The sequence below is a fragment of the Hemiscyllium ocellatum genome, chromosome 37, assembly GCF_020745735.1.
Source record: "Hemiscyllium ocellatum isolate sHemOce1 chromosome 37, sHemOce1.pat.X.cur, whole genome shotgun sequence".
NCBI classification, from domain to species: Eukaryota; Metazoa; Chordata; class Chondrichthyes; order Orectolobiformes; family Hemiscylliidae; genus Hemiscyllium; species Hemiscyllium ocellatum.
In genome coordinates, this window is record NC_083437.1 from 30,240,262 (window position 1) to 30,257,942 (window position 17,681).

General features: G+C 41.8%; 1 protein-coding gene across 1 annotated transcript in view; it reads right to left on the minus strand.

Annotated features, from left to right (window-relative positions):
• Positions 1 to 17,681, minus strand: part of plch2a (phospholipase C, eta 2a) — a 422,301-nt gene that overhangs the window by 29,876 nt on the left and 374,744 nt on the right. The window contains exons 19-22 of the mRNA XM_060851834.1: positions 15,371 to 15,495; positions 11,043 to 11,127; positions 9,431 to 9,577; positions 8,195 to 8,274 (exon numbers count right to left, since the gene is read on the minus strand). Coding sequence (XP_060707817.1) covers positions 8,195 to 8,274; positions 9,431 to 9,577; positions 11,043 to 11,127; positions 15,371 to 15,495 — 437 coding nt within the window. The remainder of the gene's footprint in view (positions 1 to 8,194; positions 8,275 to 9,430; positions 9,578 to 11,042; positions 11,128 to 15,370; positions 15,496 to 17,681) is intronic.

Consider the following 17,681-nt stretch of genomic DNA (forward strand, 5'->3'; position numbering starts at 1 on the left):
TAATGGAGGAATGGTCCCTTTCTGCTGTGGTTTAGTAAAACGTCACTCTGTAACTCTCTAATAATGAAGATTGAGGCAAGGTCATACCAGTAAAAGCAAATATTACATTGCTTCTGTGCCACCCTGGACACCATGATAATTCACAGGTTACTCCAAAGGGAGGGGAAGACAGTAAGAGACCCACTGACCCCATACTGGCTGAAGGCCAGAGGAGAGAGAGGTGAACCTTTGCTGATTTCAATCCATAGCCAGTTCAAAAAGCTACTGAGGCAAATTGGGAATCATCGGCAAAAAATCCCAGAGACACATGACCTAAAACATGAAAGAATTGTCTGGCTTTTTAGGGGGAAGTGGGAGAAATCAAAACTTCTGCCCAAGTGTGACTGAAGGATTTCCTAAAGTGACAAATGTGTTTAATGCTCAGCACAGTTCACACTGTAATCTCAAGTCTCACATAATTGTTGCCGTTATGCTATGTTCCCAAACGGAACAAGGTTTCATACAAGTTTGCTGTAATGAAGCATGTCTTAGGATTTCCAATTGACAACAGAAACATTGATTGCTCATCTAAACATCTGCTAAGCTTCAGTCCCCTTTAGGTTTATGCTTAGCCACAGCCCTAATCAAGTGGATGAAGTCACACAGACTGTGGCTAGATCAGGTCTGACTTAGCCAGTCAACCAGAACCACAAAAATCCCAAATATTGGATTTGATTGTTTTGAATAATCGCAAGGTTAAGAAAGATACATTGAATCTGCAGCTGAAATAATGATGGCTCAGATCCTGTAACAGAATTTCAATTGTCTGAACCCCAACCATATATAACTGGACCAAGGAGTGAGGTTGCCTTTTCAGGAGTCAACTCTTAGCACCAAGTTGGTCATTTGTCTCATCTATCGCACCCTGGATCTGTCAGTGCATTCTCCATTAGTGATTGTAAAACATGTACACAGTATATACCAAAATAAAAATCCTGAATCTGCAAGTCGGAGGATTAGTGCAGGTAAGATGGGCAAGCACAGAGGCACTGGGTAACATTCAAATCCATACATGAGCTGAGAGTGTTGTGTCAAAGCAAACAGAAACATCAATACTCATGATGACACTAGCAGAGAAACATGCAGCTTTGTGATTGGTCTCACTACACCTTCCCTGAGTCAGGACAGGCACCTTCAGGGCTCCTAACAACTCTGAGCGTGTGAAAGTGGAGGTTTAACAGAGAGAGTTGCACTGTAAATCACAAACAGACAAAGTGAAAGTTGGTAAGAAAACAGATCTTGCAAACAGGACATCAACATTGCCGCTATAGCGCTTACAACAATCTGACAAGACAAACAGGGATACATCTTAAAACATCTCTGCGATAGCAGGGGCTAGTCTCAATGTTCCACCGTACTGCTGACTGCAAGTCACTGGTATCATTGATGACATGTTAATCCAGTTTACGTCTTACATTAGGCACCCAGTGTTGAAAATCTGGAGCTCCCCTCTATTGGTATCAATAATGTGTAGAAGAACACAGCTACATTAATACAGACATGCCAAAACTGGATCTGTATAAAGTTGGCATATTCAGATGGATAACATTTATACTTGGACTGGGATTAAAATTACAACCTGCTGCCACTGAGATTGAAGTTAGAGTCTACTTACCAGCAGTGAAGCCAATTTCCAGCATACAGCCATGTGACAGTGTTATAGGGTTAATAAATACTGCATTGAATCTTTGTCAATATTTATTCTAGAAACAGTGGCAGCAGACAGACACAGGAAGAAAGAGAATTTGTGTTGTACAGCCCCTGAATACACCTCTCAGAAATGTCTTGAAATGCTTCACGCACATTGAGTTACTTTATAATCAATCACTGTCATTATGTAGACAAGCTTAGCAGCCAGTTTGGACAGAGCACGAACTGACAAACATCAATGAAATTAATGGCCACGTAGCCTATATCCAGTGGCTTAATTGGTAGGGGAAGGGTACTGGGGGAGAGAGATTGCTGCCTCAGAGTATTTCCCAACGTTTTAAGACATTTGGCAAACATCTGAATTACCAAAATTGGCAAATGGACCTGTGAGTTCACTTCTCACATGAAGGGCAGCACCTGTGAATCTGCAGGCGCCCATCAATGTTGTGCTGGGTTTGCTAACTTTGATCATGTGCTTAAGTCTTTGCAGTGGAACTTGAACTCACAAATCATTCTTAGTCAAGTGCCAATGACATCAAAGGAACTGAGTGATTGAGAGAGCTGGCACTGAGATTGCACCAGGGAAGATACTAGATATTTGCACATGGCACCTAAGCACCTTCTTCCATTTCAAGCAACTCTCCTATACTCTTTTTCATGTTCAAGTAGACTCCTCATAAGTGAGAAGCCTTTGAGGCTGCTTCTGCAGGACAGTAGAATTGAAAAATGATCAAGAACGCAACTGGAACATAACCAAATTTGATGCCACACAGAAAAAAAAGACTTCACTCAAAAACACATATGGACAACAAATCAGCTGGTAAAATAGGAATACAGAGAAGGAAAAAAAATCATAAATAGAAGGAGGGTGGAAGCTTCAAAGAAAAAAAAAGAATTGATCAGAAACTCAACTGACAGAATTGGACTCATTTACATTCCCTTCCACTGCAAACCTCTTTGAGGTGTCCACAAAGGAGCAAACTGATTTAATTATAAGTGAAAAAGTCTCTGTCAATGCACCTTCAAATATGTTTGCCATTAATGAATGTACACAGTGTTCCACCTACTCACCCACGTTTCTACTCTACCAATGTACTCTCCTGCACCAGCATGTCTAAAATAAATACAATAATACAACAATCCACGAGGTTTAATGTCTTTTGACAATCCTTACCTGACAGTAATTAGATCTGGAAGATTGCAATGATGTTCCAGTGATAATGTACATCTGTGATTTAGAGGCTGCCTTATGCCTGAATAGGCTTTTGCTAAACAGCTTCAAAAACAAGATGTTCTTTTTGACTAAGGCAATTATCCAGTTACAACAAGAAAACTGATGCATACATTTTGCCCAATTAATCAAGGTGGCGAGAGAGAAAAATGTCTGATGTAGATTGAGCTGAAGAAGTTATCCCATAGAATTCCTAGGAGAAAGTGAGGACTGCAGATGCGGGAGATCAGAGCTGAAAATGTGTTGCTGGAAAAGCGCAGCTGGTCAGGCAGCATCCAAGGAGCAGGAGAATCGACGTTTCGGGCATGAACCCTTCTTCAGGAATGAGGAGAGTGTGCCAAGCAGGCTAAGCTAAAAGGTAGGGAGGAGGGACTTGGGGGAGGGGCGTTGGGAATGCGATAGGTGGAAGGAGGATAAGGTGAGGGTGATAGGCACGAGTCATGGAGGGAGTGGTCTTTTCGGAACACTAAAGGGTTCAGCGTCCCAAAAAGACCACTCCCTCCGTGACTCCCTTGTCAGGTCCACATCCCCCACCAACCCAACCTCCACTCCTGTCACCTTCCCTTGCAACCGCGAGAAATGCAAAACTTGCGCCCACACCTCCCCCCTCACTTCCCTCCAAGACCCCAAGGGATCCTTCCATATCCACCACAAATTCACCTGCACCTCCACACACATCATTTACTGCATCCGCTGCACCCAATGTGGCCTCCTCTATATTGGGGAGACAGGCCGTCTACTTGCGGAACGTTTCAGAGAACACCTCTGGGACACCCGGACCAATCAACCTAACCACCTCGTGGCTCAACACTTCAACTCCCCCTCCCACTCCACCAAGAACATGCAGGTCCTTGAACTCCTCCATCGCCAGACCATAGCAACACCACGGCTGGAGGAAGAGCGCCTCATCTTCCACCTAGGAACCCTCCAACCACAAGGGATGAACTCAGATTTCTCCAGTTTCCTCATTTCCCCTCCCCCCACCTTGTCTCAGTCCCAACCCTCGAACTCAGCACCGCCCTCCTAACCTGCAATCTTCTTCCTGACCTCTCCGCACCCACCCCCACTCCAGCCTATCACCCTCACCTTAACCTCCTTCCACCTATCGCATTCCCAACGCCCCTCCCCCAAGTCCCTCCTCCCTACCTTTTATCTTAGCCTGCTTGGCACACTCTCCTCATTCCTGAAGAAGGGCTCATGCCCGAAACATCGATTCTCCTGCTCCTCGGATTATGCCTGAACTGCTGCACTTTTCCAGCAACACATTTTCAACCCCATAGAATTCCATCAAGTTTACAGCATAGAAACAGATTATTCGACTCAACTAGCTCATTCACTGTTTATATTCCATACAAGCCTCCTCCCACCATACGTCATCAAACCCCATCAGCATATTCTTTGATTCCTTGCTCCTCTTTTACTGGGTCTACACTGCAGGAAGTACTTAAAGTGAACAGTAAGTGTTCTGTATTCACACCCATCTTGACTTGGAACACTGCCACCATTCCTACGTTGTGGCTGAGTCAAACCCTGAAAATCCCTTCCTAATAGCATTCCTTTCTGAATATTCTTTCCCATCCCAGACTCATGTGGTTCAAGAAACAGGCTCACCATCAACATCTTCAGAACAATTCAAAGGGGGTATTGAATGCTGTCCTAGAAAGCCACACCCATGTCCCATTGAAGGATATAAAACATATCTGCATAAAGGGTGGCACGGTGGCTCAGTGGTTAGCACTGCTGCCTCACAGCACCAGGGACCCGAGTTCAACTCCCACCTTGGGCAACTGTCTGTGTGGAGTTTGCACATTCTCCCCATGTCTGCTTGGGTTTCCTCCGGGTGCTCCAGTTTCCTCCCACAGTCCAAAGATGTGCAGGTTAGGTGAATTGACCATACTAAACTGTCCATAGTGTTAGGTGCGGGGGAATGGGTCTGGGTGGGTTGCTGTTCTGAGGGTCGGTGTAGACTTGTTGGGCCGAAGGGCCTGTTTCCACACTCTAAGGAATCTAATCATAAATATGTTTATCTTGAATTCCCTGTTAGATTTGTGACTTATTTTCTTTACTCATAGAATGGTGATTATCTCTGAATCGACCAATGTATGTTGTCCAGCACTAATTTCCTTGAGTAGGAGTAATAAGTAACTTGCTCGAATTGTTGCAGTCCATATGGTTAGGAATACTCAATACTGAGTTAGGGAGGAAATTCCAGGTTTTGGTTCAATGGCAGTTACGGAATTGTGATACAGGTTCACGTCAGAATTGGTGCTGGATGGAAGAATCTAGAAGGTGCTGATATTTTCATATGTGTTTGCTGCCCTTATCCTTTCAGTTGATAGAGATTGGGGATTTGGAAAGTGCTGTTAAAGGAGCCTTGCTGAGTTACTGAAGTGTACCTTGTAGGTAGTACACGCGGTTGTCACTGTGTGACTGTGGTTGACAGGGTGAATGTTCATGGTGCTGACTGAGAACTGCTGTGTCCTGAATAGTGTCAAGCTTTTTGAATGATATTAGAGCTACACTCATCCAGGTAAGTGAAGAATTTTCTATCAAACTCCTGACTTCTACTCTGTGTATATGACAGACAGGTTTTGGAGAATCTGGAGGTGAGTTGTTCATTATAGATTTCCCAGTAAAAACAGTAAGAACCGCGGTTGCTGTCAATCAGAAACAAAAATAGAAATTGCTGGAAAAACTCAGCAGGTTTGGCAGCATCTGTAGAGTGAAATCAGTGATAACATTCTGTGTCCAGAGATCCTTGCTCAGAACATTCTGAAGGGTCACTGAACCCAAAATGGTAATGCTGATTTCTCGCCACAGAAACTGCCAAACCTGCTGAGTTTTTCCAACATATTTCCCAGGGTCTGGCTTGTTCTTATAGTTCCAGTATTTAAATAACTGGTCCGACTTTACAACAAATATCTTACATTGGTGATTCCTTGTTTTGGAAAACATGAAAATATTCACTTTCCCTATCAATCACTTTTATAACTTCATCAGTTCATCCCTCAGCCTAACTCGTTTCTAGCAGGAGAGTCATATAATCCCAAATATCTAACATTCAATGTTTGGGCATCTCCAGGAGCAAGACCATTCAAGGGGTTCAACACTACCTAGTCTAGGTCAAAACTATCCACTTGATAGCTACCTCACCCACAATCTACATGTCAGCTCCTTTCACCTCTGGTGCACTGTTGCTGAACTCTGTACCATCTACAGAATGCACCAGAACAGATTGTCAAGTAGTTTCAGTAATGTGTCCCATTCCTGCCACCACCATTGTCTCAAAGGGCAAGGGCAGCAGTTGCATGGGAACCTCCTCTGTCAGTCACACAAGTTCCCAGCTTGCCATTCCTTTGTTGCTCTGGGGTTAAAATTCTAGAACTTGTTGTCTAACAGCATTGTGAGACAATCTTTACCACACAGGCAGTGGGGCTGCACCACCACCTCAAAGGCAACTAAGGTTGGGAATTAAACGTTGGCTTTGCCAGTGATATCCACATCTGAACAATGAGGACAGGAACAGAACAAAAAAAACAGAAAGGATGAGGAGAACAGTTGAGGAAGCTAAAGAGGGACTGAAACAAAATTGTTTCTTGTCTTTACACGCTAACAACATATATGGCACATGCTGAAAAAACACATAGCGTTGTCACCTTTACTTATGGAATGGGTTGTTAACAAACTTGTTATTCAATTTGATATGTTCTGACATTGTTCCCTCGTCTAAAATAACACTGATTTTCAATTCAGCTCAGGCACTGTCAATCTAATATAGATTTGACTTAAGCATTCACTGGCGGGATACAAAGCAAAGCAGCATACAAGAACATCTCTGAGAAAGAAAGAACCAAAGCTGCATTCTAATCTTGGAGAGCACACCATCAAAAAAAAACAATTTCCATTTGTCTCAAAAATATTACCTACAACTGATTAGATCTATTCCTTCTGTCACTTGCGGTATTGCCAGATGTCTTGTCTATAAGCATTTTGCTTTGACAGAACTAAGTGAATGAGACTGATTTTAATCATCACCTTATTTCCTGCCTCCTTTAGCACAGATGTCTCTTAATTAAAATAGACCCAACACTCTGTTTCCTGATTTTTATTGGAAAGGGTGGCATTTTTAGCAGAGAAACGCAATGCCATATTTAACAAGCCGTATTCGACACCTCTCCTGTTTTGCTGAATTCTCAGTAATCATGCAAGTGTATTTGTGTAGTTGGTAATCATCCAGCCTTGAGGGGTCTGATGCAGCCAAAGATTACAGCATCAGGAGGGGGTGGGTGGGTATAATTTCACACTTCTGCTGGTAAAGCAGCAGCTCATTGCATTAGAATAAGCACCATCCCAGCCGTTTGTTCAGTTTATAGATCTCAAACACACTTTAAAAAGAAAAACTCAAGGAAAGCTGCCAAGAATCTTTGTGCCTATGCAGGATCTATACGTTTTTATTTCAAATCTAATCCACAGCTATGACCGTGAGAGGATTTATCTGGAATGCAGTGATGCAGTCAGCTAGGACTTCTCCACAATGTAGAACTTGCCAAACGAGTCATTTCTAGAACACAGAGAGTTCTGGTGGGCCAGTCCCCTCCAGAATAATCTTCTATCAGTCTAGAGCAAATGGGGAAAACCAACCAAATGTTTTCTTGAACATAAGAATGGGAGAGCCAACCAAAGGACAATTCATCCAATGCCCAGCTATTGAATCTGCCCATTGAAAACGGGAGTTTCCTCAGGATAGATCCTAGTTGTTTAATCATGTGGACATTTGCCTTAAATGATCTTTAAAAGGTAAATAATATCTGAATAAATCATTAAAGAAATTTCAGAATAACATGCAATATAGTTATCATTTCCTTCTATACGGGAACAAAGCTGAAACCATTGTGCCAATTTAGTTAACTGAACAGAGAAAAACAATGAAATTGGCACAATGACTGAGTTACAGCTGGTCTGGGTGTCTCCCTCCCAAGTCTTGAAGTGGGTAATGCCTTCCCTACCTCTTCCTATCCAAGTTTTCACTGAATTAGATTTGATTCCATCCACTTGGATATTATTCAGTTAAAGGAAAGAATGGTAAGGGGTGCCACATACAGAATTACTAAAACACCACTGGGAGAGAATATCAAACTATGGACGATGAGCACCTGAGTCACAAAGAGGGACAGATCGAACATTGAGCACAAGTACCAAGTACCAAGTACTGTCGACAAAGCAAAAGAGGGGATAGCTTTAAAACTTTTAACATCTCTGATGAGATGCACTCACCTTACCACTGATGTCATTGATAACTACATGAACAAAGATGGAAGCCTCCTCCATCCCCTCCAGGTACACATGCCGATAACCTGAAACCATAGAAAGAAATAAGGTTAACATCGTATCCTTTCGTCTTCTTAGTATGGTGTACAAAGAATATGAACAGTGTTTCTATCCACCCCCACCACAGGTTCAAGACTAAACATTGCAAGGTCTGGGATAAAAGCTTACAGCCTAGAGCTACAACCACCTATAGCTAAACAGCGGGAAGACTGAAGACATTGCCTTTGAGTCTCCTGTCACAAATTCTATTGCAGCGTGACTGACTCTACCACCACTCCCTAGTCACTGTTTCAAACCATTTGCAATTTATTCAGAGCTGAATTGAATTCAAATCCACATGGTCTCCATCAGAAAGACTGCCTACTTCCAGCTCCATCATAGTGCCCATCTTCAACTCCAACTCAGCCATCTGTTTCTAAAATGCTTAGGGATGTCTTTGCTTCCTACAAATTCAACAGTTCCAATGAATTCTTGGATGACCTTCTATCCTTCACAAGCTCCCACATATGATTGCAATTCCAATTACCTCTGTCATTACCGACCTATGTTAGTTGGCAAGGCATCAACACCTCCAATTTAAACTTTACGGCTCTGTGTTTAAATGTTTCCATGGACTCGGCCCTCCCCATTTCCTCCAACTCTATAATTCCTCCCTGCTCCCCCAAATAAATTCTCCATTCTTCAGCCTCTGGATTTGAGTGCTCTCCATGATATTATGTGCAGCGTATACTCTCCAGCCCTGTTAATGACAATGCTTAGAAACAAGTTAGTCTGAAATTCCCTGTCTCAATCCCTTTGTACTTCCCTTTAAAATCCTCCTTAAAACCTATGTCCTTAGCCAAGCTTTTGGTTATCTCTCCAACAATTTCCTTCCCTGGTTCAATGCCCATCTTTTCATTGTGCTTCTGTTGAGTTTTCTGTATCAGAAGCAAAGTGAAGCAACAAAGAACATTCATGTTGTTATGTTGCTATACAAACCTCCAATGAGAAATGAGAGACATTCCTTGTCCTCAAGGCCTATCACTAACTCAGGGCAGGCCAACCCTGCTACATAAAACAGAAACACCAATGAAACTAACTCACTCAGGAATCCTCTGACAACAAAAGGCACTGTCCTTTCCCTGTGGAAAGAAACAATGACTGGATACTGTCACTGAGACCTCACAGTAATCTCTCACTTACCAGGCATCATGCTGGTGAATGCCAAAGTCCTTTGACCAATAAAATCCCGGCCAATTGGGTCATGGTCCCAGACAAGGAAGCGGACAAGCGCAAGTTCAGGCATATTCAGAGTGAACACTAGTGTTTCCTCCCACATTGGGTTAAACCCTGCAATACAACAACAATTTCACTCAGTTAGAAGCACAAAAGTAAGTTGCCAGTCGGCCCATCAGTAAAGGACAGGATTCTCCACATCCACACAGTTTGAGATCTAAAGGTTCAGATGTATCTCAGTGGTTCTTGGAGTTAGACGGTCTGTGTGCACACTCCCAGAGATCACAGCACATTGTGTAAGCTCACCATCCCAGTGTGTATCACTGAAGGACTGCTGCATTGTTAGAGGTACTGTGTTTTTGAAGAACACTTCAAAGTAATGGTACCATTAGGTAGTTGTAAAAGGTCCTATGGCAGTGGTTAAAGAGGGCAAGATGTTTCCACTGAGTCAATATTTCTTTCTCAAAATAACATCAGTTAATATAGACTATTTGATCACCATTGCAATACTTTTCATGGGAGCTTGCAAGAGTTCCTACATTGCAGCAAAGATTACATTTTTAAAAAGATTTTACGTGCTTTTGGGGTTGGGGCACTGTATAGCTGTAATTTATCTCTGATTAGATTTGAGAATGTATCAAGGAGTTATTAACATGATTGCAACAACCCCCCCATAAAATTAGGCATAGGATCCTGTCACCTTTTCTCCAATTTCTGACTCACACTCTCAGTAGAAGGAAATCCTAATTATGTTGCACATTATTCTGAAATTCCTTTAATGACTTATTCAGGTGCTATTAACTTTATAAAGATCATTTAAGGCAGATATCCATATTATTAAACAAGTAGGATCAACTGTGAGGAAGCTCCAGTTTGCTGTGGGTGGATGCATTAGCAGGCAGAGCAGGATGACTGAGTTGGCCACTTGAGTTCATATCTCTGCCGTCAACAGGGGGTAAATGCCCACCAGGAGAACATCCCTTTGAGAAGCCTCAAGGAGTTGCAAGGTGTGAGTCTCATTGTCTCTCAGCAGGATGGCCCTTTGCTGACCAATATGCTGGTGCTTGTCGCCACCTAGTGGTAGTGATTCTGAGTAACATTAACACCACATACCTACTCCACCAACCCCAGCCCCAATCTCAGCTCTCTTAAAACTGATGAATGTACTTTAAAAAAAGAGGAATAGTTGCTGAGAATTAACAGGTGCATTTGAAGCAAAATTTTCACATTAGCACTAAGATTGGCAAATATTTACTCAAAGCCAAATGTAACTATGGAAGTGTAGAAGTCCTACCAATTGTCCATGGACAAACACAAATCAAGTGTCAAACTCCCCCTTCTCTGTGTAGCCTGGGATCTTCCTGCTTCTTATGATTCAGTTACAAATTACCATTACCAAAGTCAGCCAAGCTTCAGGGAAGTTAGAATTCTCAAATGCAGTGTTAGTGGTATTATGATGTTCAACCTGCAGTTTAGAACTATCTCAACACATTGACTGAGCCGCCGAACTGATGTTGCCCCTCTCTCCCTGTGCCACTGTGGAGCCTCCAGGGAGTGACAGATCTGGTGATTCTCTTACCATTGTCATCTACCACCCTGGTCTGCTCTTTAAAGCAGTCGACAGCCAGACCGATTATTTCAACCTCCACAAAAGGGTCAATGATCTACAGAACGACAGAAATGGGAAAACCTGGATTAAATTTAGAGCTGATAGCATAGCATGTCCATAATTCATCCCTCTCATTATATATCCCTGTCCGTTATACATCCCCACCCATTATACACCACTGCGCATGATACACTTCAACACATTGTACATACCCTGTCCATTGTAGTCTCCATCCTTTGTACTCCCTTACTCCATTATACACCACCCACCCAATATACAGCCCCTGTCCATTATAATAAACCTATCCATTCTATGCTCCCTCCCATTATACACCAAGAGTGATTATACCCTTCACCGTAATACTCCCCCTGTCCAAAACACACCCTTGCACCACTTTGCCCCCAAACAATTATATATATGCCTTGTTCTATAACCCCCATCCAATTTTTCAGCCCCCTGCAACCATTATACCCCTACTCATTATGTGTTCTTATCATCCATTATATATTATTTGCCCTGTCCTGTCCATTGTACAATCCCTGCATATTGTATGCTCAGTGAGTAATGTAGATACTGGGAATCACGACTGGGAGAAGGTGGGATTATAATGGTAGTGCTTTCATTACACAGTCTTTGTTCAGAAGTTCGTGAAAGCCAATCTGCAGGTGCAGCAAGCAGATAGGAAGACAAAGGGTTAACTTGGACTTTCTTGCAAGAGGTTTTCAGGAATAAAGGATTTTGCTGCAATTGTATAAAGCCTGGGTAAGACTGCACCTAGAGTATTGTGTACAGTTGTATTCCTTCCATAAGGAAGGATATACATGCCATAAAGGGCATGTACAAATGTTCACGAGACTGGCCATGGAGTGGCAGGCTTATCCCATGAGGAGGGGCTGGGTCTGTATTCTCTGGAATACCACAATAATGAGAGGTGATCTAATTGAAGCATGCATCTTTCTTTATAGGCCTTAACACAGTAGATGCAGGAAGGATATTTTCCTGGGATGAAGAGTCTAGGACCATGGGACACAGTCTCAGAATAAGGGGTAAGTCTTTCAGGGCTGAGATAAGGATGAACTTCTTCACCCAATGGATGGGAAATCTTGGAAACTTTCAGCCCTCAGATGACTATGGAGCCTCAGTCATTGGGTACATTCAAGTCAGAGGCTAACAAATTCTGAAATATTAAAGATATCAAGAGATATGGGAATAGTGTAGAAAAATGGTATTGAAATAGAGAAATAAGACATGCCTATCAGAATGCTTGAGTGGCCAAATGTAGGAGCCAGTGTATTCCTGCTCCTACTTCTAATGTTTTTTTTTCCAGTGAAAGTTAAACTTTACATCTTAGAGACATGGTGGGTATATCCAACTCCCTTTCATATGAATAAATGTGTTTACTTTTTTAACAGCTAGAAACATAATTAACATTCTTAGCAGGTGTTGCTACTTCCTCAGTGCCAACCTATTTACATTGGCACCACTGTGCATCTTGTTAGGTTGGTGTCACCCATATGTCATTTTGTTTACAAGGAGGGCACTTCCTATTATTGCCCCTCCACTTTCTCCATCCCTGCAACTCCTGAAAGTTCTGACACACTCCAAAGGGATGAGCAGTTCTCTGTGACTCATCCTGGTAACCTTTCTTCCTTCTTCCTGTGCTGTGGGTCTCACTGAAGAACAATATTTATTGTCTATTCCCAGATGCATTTAACTAAATAGATTTTGGGCCATTTTAGAGGGCAGTTTTGAAATGACCATGTTAGTGTGGAACTGGAGTCACATAAAGACCAAAACAGGGTAAAGAACGTAAGTGCCCTTCCCTCAATGGACAGTCGGTTAGGTTTTTATGACAATCTGATAGCTCCATGGTTACTTTTACTCATATTTTATGTATAAGGTATACTGTTCACAATACCCTAAGTAAGGGCTAATTAGTGTAGTTTCAGGAAGACTTGCATATTTTTAGGAAGACTTATTTATTTTTATAGCTGCAAATATGTTGCTGGTCAAAGCACAGCAGGCCAGGCAGCATCTCAGGAATAGAGAATTCGACGTTTCGAGCATAAGCCCTTCATCAGGAATAAGGAATAAATAAAAATATTTATTTTTATACTTCATTCCCGTTGAAGTAAAAGACAACATTCTATTTGCCTTCCTTATTTCCTGCTGAACTTATATGCTAGCTTTTCGTATTTTGTGCACAGGAACTCCCAAATCCCTCTGTATTGCAGCTTTCTCTGTTTTAAAAAAAATTCAGCTCCTCTATTCTTCCTGCCAAAGTGCAGAATTCACAATCCTGTCAAGATTTTACCTACTCACTCAACCTCTCCACGTCCCTCTGCAGACTGCTTGTTTGATCCTCACTACCTGCCTTCCCACTTATATTTGTGTCATCTACAAACTTGGTGATAGTACATTCACTTCCATCATCCAAGTCATGAATATAATTGTAACTAATTTTGGTCCCAGCACTGACCCTTGTGGCACTCCACAAATTACAGATTGCTACCCTGAAAATGCCCATCTTGAACTAACTCTCTATCGTCTATCGGTTAGCCAATTCTCTGTCCAAGTTAATACAATACCTCCTTACAACATAGGCTGTTGCTAACTAGCCTAACAAATGGTATATTATCAAATGCCTTCTCAAAATCCAAATATTTGAATGCACTGCTTCCCTTTTATCTATCCTGCTGTTACCTCTTCAAAGGATTTGATATCTCATTCATCAAGTAATACTGACTCTGCTTAGTTCATTACAAACATCTCAATGCTTTGCTATTCCATCCTCTATAATACTCTACCGTTTTCCCAATGACAGGCATTAAGCTAACTGACATTATTTTGTCTCCTCGCCTTTTTGAATAGGAATATTGCATTGGCAGTTTCTAATCCTCTGGCACTTTTGCAGAATCTAAGAATTCATGGAAGATTACGAGCAATGCATCCATTGTCTTCTGTAGTGACGTTCTTTAATATACTAGGATATAACCCATCAGGTCCAGGGGACTTTTTGACTTTTAGGCCAGTTAGTTTCCTGAGTATATTTTCTCTGAAAATTATTATACACATTTCTCCTTCGCTTTCTCCTCAGTGGTTGGTATTTTTGGAATGCTATTAGTATTTTCTATTGTAAGACTGATACAAAGTATTTATTCAGCTTCTCTTCCATTTTCTGGGTCCCCATTACTATTTCCCAAGTTTCATTCACTAAGGTGCCAGTGTTCACTATGGCTTGTCACTTTCTATTTATGTGTTTAAAGAAGCTCTTGTTGCCGGTCTTGATATTATTTACAAGTTTACCCTTAAAGTCTAGTTGCTCCCTCTTTATTATTGTTGGTTTTTAAAATGCTTCCATTCTTTGGCTACCACTAATCTTTGCCATGTTGTATGTTTGTACTTTCAATTTGATGTTAACCTTAACATCTCTGGATAAACATATTTAGCTTATCCCCCTCCTAGAGGTCTTCTTCCTCATAGGAATATATCTTTCTCATGGGGATATATCGTTCTTTGACCCACAAATTATTTCTGAAACATTGACCAGTGTTCATGAACCACCTTTGCTGTGAAGACCCTTTCCCAGTCCACTCCAGCTAACCTTGCCCTTACTTCTTTATGAGTACCTTTATTTAAGGTTAGAAGTGATGTTTTTGACCTAAGTTTCTCCCTCAAACTAAATTCTAAACCATGCCATGTTATGATCACTGTTTTCTAGGGGACCTTTTACTCTGAGTTCATTTACTGGACGTATCTCATTGCACATTACCAGATCCAAAACAACACAATCCCTGGTTTGATCCCTAACATATTATTCTAGAAAACTACACTGTGAATTCTTCCTTGTGGCTACCTCTGTCAATTTGACTTTCTCAATCTACATGAAGATTAAAGTCACACATGATTAATGTACTGTATTTTTTACATGCTCTCATTATCTCTTGATTTATTCTCTGTCCCACCATACTAATGTTAAGGGACTTATAGACTACTCCCACCAGTGTGTACTTCTCTGTACTTACTCTGTTTGAAGCTTGGTTCTAAAATGCAGAATTCTCTTGCCTGATAACAATCGATTAACCTCAACTTTGAAAGCTTTAACTGAAATCCTTGCCTGAGGGAATTTTGGGGGAAAACGTTCCACTTCCTGCTTGACTTGGTTCAGTAGCACAATGGGCAAGTTGTGTTGTCAGTTCTGAATTGATAGCTTCCTGAGGTTTCATCACGACAATCAGAAATGCCTCATGAACAGTTGTTATCCGCAATATTTTTATGAAACCAAGATTGAGCTTTACCTCTCCCCTGTCGCCCAGCATGGAGTCTTTGGGTTTTGGAAGCTGTTGGCCACTGATGATCCTCAACACGAGCTGTTTCTTTGGCTGTCCAGAGAGTAAGTCTTCTGCTGTTGGGTTAAAGTTACCTGCAGTAAGGCAATACTTAAGTAAGGACAGGCTGTAAAAAGTGACAAGGAGAAAGTGAGGACTGCAGATGCTGGTGATCAGAGTCAAAAGGTGTGGCACTGGAAAAGCACCGCTTCTCAGACAGCATCTGAGGAGCAGGAGTAAAAAGTGTCAAATCCATATAATTAAGGCCTCCTGCACACCGAGCTCACAGTGTAGAAAGTGAGGACTGCAGATGCTGGAGATCAGAGTCGAGATTGTGTTGCTGGAAAAGCGCAGCAGGTCAGGCAGCATCCAAGGAGCAGGAGAATCGACGTTTCGAGCACAAGCCCTTCATCAGGATTCCTGCTGAAGGGTTTATGTCAGAACATCAATTCTCCTGCTCCTCGGATGCTGCCTGACTTGCTGTGCTTTTCCAGCAACACAATCTCGATACGCTACCCACAGCCTCAAGTAACTATTTGCATTATGTAGCATCATGAACAAGGTGAGACAACCCAAAGTGTTTCACATGAATGTTATCAGACAAAATCAACACCCTGACACATAGAAAGATCAACAAAAAGTCAAAGGGGGAGATTTTAAGGAGCATCTAAAAGATGACAAAGCAGGAAGTACAGAGGTTTAGGGAGAAAATTCCAGAACATAGGCTTTGACAGCTGAAGGCATATCTGCTAGTGGTGGAACAATTAAAATCAGGAATGTTCAAAGGGTCAGAATTGGAGGAGCAATGAAATCTCAGATGATTGTCAAGGCTGAGAAAGATTTGAAGAGATTAGACCATGAATTGATTTGAAAACCAGGGTTTCAAGTCATTGCATTGCATGAGCCAATGTGAATTAGTGAGCATACAGATGACGGGCAGACTAGAACATGATGCCAATAAAGTTGAACATAACTCAACAAAAGGAAAATCAGTTTCTAAGAATAAGAAAAAAAGAGATAAATTAGGCAAGGAATGGGGTGAAGGGGATACATTAGCAAGGTTGCAGAGTGAAGGAGATACATTGGGCACAGACTGAAAACGAGGGGGCTCTATGTCAGAGAAAACTGATCTTCAGAATGTGTAGTTAAACCCAAAACAGACTGGTGACACAACAGTCAATTTTACTCTCTTCATTTCTTCCTGTTTGGGGGCAATTGCAGTTTGACAGCACAAAGCTGTCCATAATTTGGCACTGAATTGTCAATCAGAGAGGGACAGACCATATGGACAGCTGGTGCAGGGAATTAAAACAGCAGATTGATGCAGCAGGGAGTGCTGTTCCGAGCTTGGACACCTGACCTCCTCCATACCTGACCTCAGAGTTCTGACCAGGGCCAGTTGGCAAAGTCTTGACAAATGTTCTACATAGCAGCATTGACATCTGACATAGACATAAACATAGGTCTGGAAATTTCCCGTGAATATTTATACCTTGGTGATAGCCAATAATTTAAATGAATGCAATTGCTGAAGGTGATAGGTTTAAATTGTCTAAAGAGAATTCTGCATTATAGCTATGATCAATGCCATTAGATTAAAGGAATTGTTCATAGGTCTCATTTTTTTTGGTCTGGCTTTGCTAGATAATAGGGACAAGGCTGCTAGTGATGGAGGGAAGACATGTTGTCAGGGAAACCAAAACTAGGAATTATAAGTACAAGATAATCAATAATAAACAATAAGTAAGGAACTTAGGACAAACAGCTTTACAAACAGAGTGGTTAGAATGTGGAACTTGCCACCACAGTGAACAGTTGATGTGAATAGTCAAAATGGAAAGTAATAAAGACAGGGCACGAGGCAGACAGGAACGGAATATTCTGCTGACAATATGAGATGAGAAAAGGTTGGGAGCACACACCAGTATGACCCTGTGGGGCTGAACGATCTGCGAATTCTGAATAACAAAATGATTTCGTACTTGCAGGAGAGTTGTTGAGCTGGATTGTGATCTTTGGCAGATTATCCGCTGTGCACTGAATATCTTGTATTGCAAGTTACAGATGGTATCTAACTGTAAAGCAATTTTGTGCTAAAACATTGCTTGCGCTCATAACTGGATTGAGATCAGTCAGGTTTGATCCTTAGCAGAGTTTCAAGATTGACATGCTTACTGGAATGGATTTGAACGGAGGTTCTGCATGTGTTAGGATAAAGTCTGTCGCATTTTAGCACCCCGATGATTTCTCAAAGAGACCTTTAAACCCTTCAATGTGTGCT